This window comes from Arachis duranensis, chromosome 1 (genome assembly GCF_000817695.3).
Source record: "Arachis duranensis cultivar V14167 chromosome 1, aradu.V14167.gnm2.J7QH, whole genome shotgun sequence".
Classification (NCBI taxonomy): Eukaryota; Viridiplantae; Streptophyta; class Magnoliopsida; order Fabales; family Fabaceae; genus Arachis; species Arachis duranensis.
This window is the reverse complement of record NC_029772.3, coordinates 9,718,131-9,725,669: the sequence shown is the minus strand read 5'-3', so window position 1 is coordinate 9,725,669 and position 7,539 is coordinate 9,718,131. Positions and strand designations below refer to the sequence as shown.

Genomic DNA, 7,539 nt, shown 5'->3' with positions numbered 1-7,539 from the left:
AATACATATTAATAATAAGAAAAAATATATTTTTAATCTTTAAAATTTATCAAAAGTTTTAAAACTATTTCTAAATTTTATTGTTTAAAAAATTTTTGATTTGCTCAAATATATTCCTTACAGCTAAATTTTTAAAAAAATTTAAGACTAATCCAACAATAATACATAACAACAACTATCTATGATTTGTTTGTGTTTGATGATTATTTTTGTAAAATTGTTGCTGAATTGGTCATAAATTTTTTAAAAAATTAATCATTAAGAATATATTTGCTGAAAATTTAAAATTTTTAAAATAAAATTTAAGAATATTTTTAAAATTTTAAACAAATTTTAAGAATAAAAAAAATATTATACCCGTAATGATATGAAGTATTTAGTTGTGACCTAGACGCAAAACATGACTTGTGTAGAAGGGTTATGAAGTTGTCATCATTGTTATGAGTCATATATATAGAATATTTGAAGTCAAGAAAACAATCATATCAAGGTACGTATAAATACACATTTGCTTTTAATGGAAGATTTCTCCCTCACTCTAATAGTGATAAATTAAACTTATGTAAAAAGTTCTAAATAGATGCAACATTAGTGAAAAAAAAAGTTTTCTATTAAGTATTTTAAGTTGTATGCATTATATATGTTTGATTTATTAATTAATAGTATAAATTTGATTGATTAGTCTTTAAAATTATAAAATGAATTATATCTATACGTTATACATATGACTCGCTAAATAAATATCTCTTAGAAATATTAATTGGTAGAGACTAGTAACAAATTATTAGTAATCTAATTTCTAAAGAATGTTTGGATGTAACCTAAAATATAAAAATAATACTTTATATGTAAGACAAAAATAGCGGCGGTTCAAAAAGTAAATATAGTTCCTTGCCTTATAATATTTTTTTCATAATTAATAGCTAAGTTAATAAATCCAGAGAAAATGACATAAATTAAAACCACGTTATTATAATCATATACTACCTCCACTGCATTTTATTCCTTAATTTTTAGCAAAGGATCGGTTACTACAATAATATAGATTATTTTTTAGGGTTATAATGTGTAAAAGAAAATTAAAATTTGTCAAAAAAATAAATTTTGACACTATTTTAACTATGAAAATATGTTGATAAAAGTTTTATCAAAAATAGTATTTTTAACATATAAGCGATTGTGAAAAAAATTTAAATCTTATTTTGATAAATATTGGCGGTCAAAAATAATTTGTTAGAAAATTTTGAGAACATATTTTCTGTGATACTTATTAATTGTCAAAAATACTATTTATTTTGACACTTATTGACTATAAAATATTCTCAACAAAAAATTTTAACAAAGAATGAGATGTGATCTTGAAACTAAAGAATAAATTGAGATTTTGAAGATAAAGAATGAGTAGTATAATCCTAAACTGAAAACAGTGTGATGTCAAAATTAACAGAGCCCAAAGAAGAAAAAAATAGTAGAGTAAATTAAAAACAAATGAGTGTCAAAATTGAGGAGTAATTTTCTACGGTCAAATTTTTCGTCAAGAAAATATAAAAAATTTGACATTTGTGATATTTGTCAAAAATATATATTAATTTTGACATTTAATTATGGTGTTAAAAAATAAAATGTCAAAATAACTCTATTTTCTTGTAGTGGTTCTCAAATATCAATATAAATCAAGTATTGAAATTAAGTAACAGGGAAAAAAAAATTCAGTTATCAATATAAATTATATTTAGTATAAGCTAAGGATAATTGTTTCAAAATTTCTTAGTAATTTAGTATCAGTTTTCTTGGAAGAAAAAACAGAAAAAGCTAACTAACTATTGCTGCATTGTCAATATGTGTTTCTAATTAATTAATTAATTAATTAATATATATAAATAAAACTTTGTGTTATAATTAAGAGCTTTGGTGAATATTTATTATTAATTAGTTAAATATATTATAAGACATTTGAAATAGTTTTTACAAATTTTCAATTAAATATTACGAAAATTCTTATAACGCGGTGTTTTATTTATAGCTAATCACACTTGTCCTTTTCACTCCTTTTATTTTCAATTTTCTCTTTTCTTTTCTTTTTTTTAAATAATAATACTGAGTTGTTAAAGAGTCTCACCTTCTCATATTCTTGTAGGTACTTCATGCAAAAGGCATTGGCTTGGAAGGTGAATCTTATATAAAAAATTAATATGAAATTATAAATCAATATTTTCTTTTATATTAAAAAAAGTGTGTTATCTGATTCATAATCATAGGAGATCATTTTGTAGGGCCCACATGACGGAACTCTGTACAACAAGTAACAGAATGAGACCCCTTTTAGTCATTTCACATACTTTAAATATCTATAGCATATATCATATGAATTTTAATTTTGTAAATTCGAAGTATAAATTTTTTTTTTACAAAAATAATCAATTATTTATTGAAATATTAGAAAAAATAATCAATTATTTTAAATTTATTACTTAAAAAATATCTTAACACATAACTTTAATTAAATAATTATATAAAATTATTTATACTTTCAATATATCAAAATTAAACTCATTTCACATGAGTATATATATCTATTTACACTTTTATTAATATTCACAATAATTACTCACTAGTCACTACTCTCTTAAAAAACATAATAACCAACTCATTTAGAATTATGTTACATGATCTAATCACTAATAAAAAATTAATTACTTCTTTAATAGTGAATATTTTGATTATTGTAAAAAAAAAAAAACTAAAAGCAAAAGCCAAACGTTTTCTTATTTAATAATCGTATGAAACAATGAATTCTTACAATATCCAACACAAATATCCATAAATTAAAGTTTTATTTCTTAAAACACACTATTTAAATATAATTTCTTTTAAAAAAATTACACTTTTTCCAAAAACAATCATACTATGTAAGTAATTTATTTTTAAGACTATAAGATATTTATACAAAAGCTTAGAGAGAGAAAAGAATATATATATTAAATACATTTTTTATAATTTTTTTCGTAATTATTATCTTTGTATAATTGTTTATATATCCAAATTCCAAATGGTGAAATGAAGGTACAAAATCACAACAACAGACAACAAAAGCAGCTTTTCAGAGAATCTGTTTTGTTCTACTCTTTCTTTCTTTCTTTCTTTCTTCCATATGAAGTAGTTGAAGAACAACATGCAATTATATATTTCTTTCTACTACTAATGTAGTTGTTGATTCATTTGATGAGGAGGTAACTATTATGGGCCAGAATCAACAAATGGAAAACAATATTGGAAATTACTTAAACACCCTTTTGGTAGAAGAATATGATGCTAATAATAGTAACAACAATCATAGTACTTATACTACTATTTCTACTTCAACTCATCATGATCAAAATTCTTTTGACCATTATTATTCCAACATGAATAACAATAATAATAATATTCAGTTTCCTTGTTTTCCAACACAAACAACAGATCTCCTTAACCTTTTCCATTTTCCAACAAGTCCTAAGAACTCTTCTATCTCCTTTGAAAACCACAACAACATAATAACATGTCTTCCAAACCCTAGTAGCAGTAGTAGCAACATCATTGTGGGACAAGAAAGTTCAAATTTTTCCAATGTTTTCAATGACCCATTATTGCATTTGAACCTTCAAGCACCTCCTCTGCTTCATCAATCATCATCAATGAGGGAGTTGTTTCATCATCATGGCTACTACAACATGGTACCAACAACAACAACAACAACATCAAGAAGTGATTTTTTGTTTGGATTAGGGGAAAATAACAACAACAACAATAATAATAATGACATTATTGTTGAATTAGAAAATGGTGGTTATGGGAGAGATGTTCTTGAAAATGGGGTGCTAGAAGAGTTCACTAATCATCATCAAGAAGTGGCTAATAAGAAGAGAGGAGGAAAAAGGAGCATTAACAACAATAATAAGCAATTTAGTAGTACTAACACTGAGAGACAAAGGAGAGTGGATTTGGGTGGCAAATTTGATGCTTTGAAAGAACTCATACCAAGCTCCACCAAGGTAAAACTATAATTCATACATTTAATATTATCAAATTTTCTTAATTAATTTGCATATCCATAAATAACTTTGTTTATTTAGTTAATGTACTTGTCATCAATATATAGAATATTTTATAATTGATTGATTAGTGTGCATAAATTGAATATCCTTCTCCAATCATGAGAATGAATCATGAAATTTTCAAATGAGCAAATAGATTCAATTTGTGCATATATAAACATTAAGATTTTAGAGTGAACATTTTATATATTAATTGTTAATTATTTACATGAAATGTCTCAAAAGTTAAACATATACATGATATATAATAATATAATTTATTGGTAGTATAGAACATTATATAGTATATAATATAACAAAGTTAATTAATTTTTATATGTATAAGCATAAATTGTGGACCTTAATTAATTACTTTTTTTATTTATTTGGTGGAACCAATGAATGAAATGAATAAGAATGATAGAGCATCAGTGGTAGGAGATGCTATTGACTACATCAAAGAGCTTCTAAGAACAGTGAATGAACTCAAATCATTGGTGGAGAAAAAGAGGTATGAAAAACAAAGGGTGAAGAAGAAGCTCAAAATTGAAGATGAAGAAGAAGAAAAAGAAGATGATGAGAATAATTCATCATCATATAGTGAGAGCCTAACAAGGAGTTCTTGGATACAAAGAAAATCAAAAGAAAGTGAGGTTGATGTGAGAATCATTGACAATGAGGTAACAATAAAGATTGTTCAAAGGAAGAGGGTCAATGACAATAATTGCATATTAGTTTATGCTTCAAAGGTTCTTGATGAACTTAAACTTGATCTTCAACATGTTGGTGGTGGCCACATTGGTGATTTCTGCAGCTTTCTCTTCAATAGCAAGGTATGCAAATTTATCATTGAGTTTGATTTTAATTTTAATTAATAATATTGTAATATGCCACTGTGTATATAAAAATATATATACATGTATGTGTTTTTTTCTATCAACTGTACATAAGAAAATCACACTTTATATGCATAATTAGCTATATATAATTAGAATTTGCATGATGTGTTTTATTGACAAAATCATCCCTTAATAAGAGAATAATAATTTTGAAAATTTTAACAGAACATATATATTTTTTGCACTAATTGACAAATTTAAAATATCAAACTTTGCATCTTAAGAATTGGAATGTAAAGTAGACATGAATCAAAAGTTCAGAAGTTAATGTCATTTTTTTTTGGCTAATGATAATATAGCAATATGATTTTATATATGGCAAATTATGTGTGATTTTAATTTCTTTTTCTCTCACTTTTATTTTTTCAGATATGTGAAGGTTCATCGGTATATGCTAGTGCCATAGCCAACAAGCTTATTGAGGTCATGGACAGAAGTTTGTCACCAATATGAGGCAATTGACTTTGACCAATGAGTTCTGTGGTTCTTTAATTTCTTACTATAAAGTTAATTACTAGCATGAGTTGTTCCAATTAATTAGCATATGTATTCCTTTACTTTCACTTTTAATTAAGTCATGACAGTTTTTTGGACATTTAATTTTAAGGGATAGGAAAATATAGTGAGACATGGAAATATATATATTATTCCAAACTATGTTTTACTATTTCAAAATATAACACTTGGCTAGCACATATCAAGTTTTTCCTTTATTGTTGATACATTATCCCTTATAATATTCTAGCTTTATATTTGAGTTAATTTATGTTGATTGTTGATAACAATTATTACAGTTACAAGTAAACACACGATATGTTTAGAAAACACCAAACTTTTATTTTTCATCTTTTTAGATAATATGTCAAAAAGGGAAAAAAATCCTTTTAGATGGAAGATAAAATATCAGATAATCAAAGTATATAAAAAATTATTTTATTAGCTCCAAAAATTAAACCTTTTAATGTTAACGAAACATATTTAGTTACTTACTATCTTGACTGATCTCAAATTTATTATTATTCTTATCTATTTTTAATTTATAAAAAATAGATTAATAGGTACACTAATACCTATTAATACACTAATATCAGTATAATCTGATAATTAAACAGTCCAAAAATATGCATATTTAAGCGTTGGTTGGCGGTCATTTGCAACAACAATGCGTGGTGTTTCAAAGCATAATATGAGCACTTATCATCCATCATTGTTCAAAGCAAATCAAATGTAACATACAATCTAATTGAATTATCACAGGACTTTGGAAGAATGATAACATACAATCTAATTGACCCATCTTAATAGAGTAAATAATTTTCTTCTCTAGATGGCTTTAAAAAATGGAATTAGCACATTTTTTAATATTAGAAATCAAAATAAATAATAATTACAAAGTACCATGATTTGATTGAAAAACCATGACTAAATTCAATTCTATCAAAATTGGGAAATTTGGTATAGACCAAAATTTTTTGCCAGCAATTTTTCCTGATTTGCAAGCTGAAATAACAAAATTAAAGTGACTCAGAATGAGTAGAAAAGCAAATATATAAGGCGTTGAGATAAAAATGAATGATAGCATAAATATATACATAAGGTGTGCATTCATTGGTTTCTATAACACACAGATTCTACAAATAAACTCTTCTATATAATTGAAAGAATAAAAAACCAATTCTTGTTTGAAGTTTCTATTTTCAGCTTCTGAAAGAATGAAACTTTCTTTTTTAATCCTTATTATTTTTAAACATTTATTCAACTAAGTAAAAATTGATTTTGTTTTCAACAAAAAAAAAATCAAATAAACTGAAAGACATACACCCTGAGACACAATTTTTTTTTTAATTTACAATTTTAAGAGTTCATACCTCTAGAGAAAAATGATCCCAAAACATCAAGCTTCCTTCCTAGTTATCCTGCAATAAAAATGATAATTCAATGAGTAAAGAAAACCATTGGCATTGTTCTTGTCATAGACTAAACACATAACACTATATCTGGCAATAGTCAACATTAGTTTTTTCAAATAAATCCAATGATACAAAATTTCAACACAAGATTCACATATAACAATAGCAATGTTTTTCTGCATGCACTGATTGCGTAATTGATGAATTCAATGTCCGAACAATAACCCCCATGTTTTTTTATATTTTATTATTTACCTGAAACAGCATATCCCCAAGGCATTTGTGATCTCGTGAATGACGGTAGTGGCGAAATGCAGGTAAAGCGTCACTGTGTCCAGAGCGCAAAAATCGTCAAGTCAGAGAGCGAATGTATATAAGTTTCACCAATGGCGTAAACTAACAACAGCAGCAATATAACGCATTTGTTTCTCATGTTCATAATCTGCATCTTTTTTTCTTTTTTGATGATTTTCCTTTAAAATGTCATCATTTTCTCTTATTCCTTGCCATTCTATAATACAGTAATATTTATTCTTTTATCAGACAAAGTTAAAACGGTAACTTGATAACTGTACCTGTATATGCGCAAAAACCAAGAAGAACCAATCTCTCATCTACTAATGGTACCCTGCCATAAATACACCAATCAGTTTCTAC

At 25.4% G+C, this 7,539-nt stretch overlaps 1 protein-coding gene across 1 annotated transcript in view; it reads right to left on the bottom strand.

Moving 5' to 3' along the window:
* Positions 1–6,076: 6,076 nt before the first annotated feature.
* LOC107477038 (choline/ethanolaminephosphotransferase 1) overlaps positions 6,077–7,539 on the bottom strand; it is a 6,143-nt gene continuing 4,680 nt past the window's right edge. Inside the window, exons 17-20 of the mRNA XM_016097007.3 lie at positions 7,458–7,510; positions 7,138–7,210; positions 6,841–6,888; positions 6,077–6,472 (exon numbers count right to left, since the gene is read on the bottom strand). Coding sequence (XP_015952493.1) covers positions 6,867–6,888; positions 7,138–7,210; positions 7,458–7,510 — 148 coding nt within the window. The 3' untranslated portion in view covers positions 6,077–6,472; positions 6,841–6,866. The remainder of the gene's footprint in view (positions 6,473–6,840; positions 6,889–7,137; positions 7,211–7,457; positions 7,511–7,539) is intronic.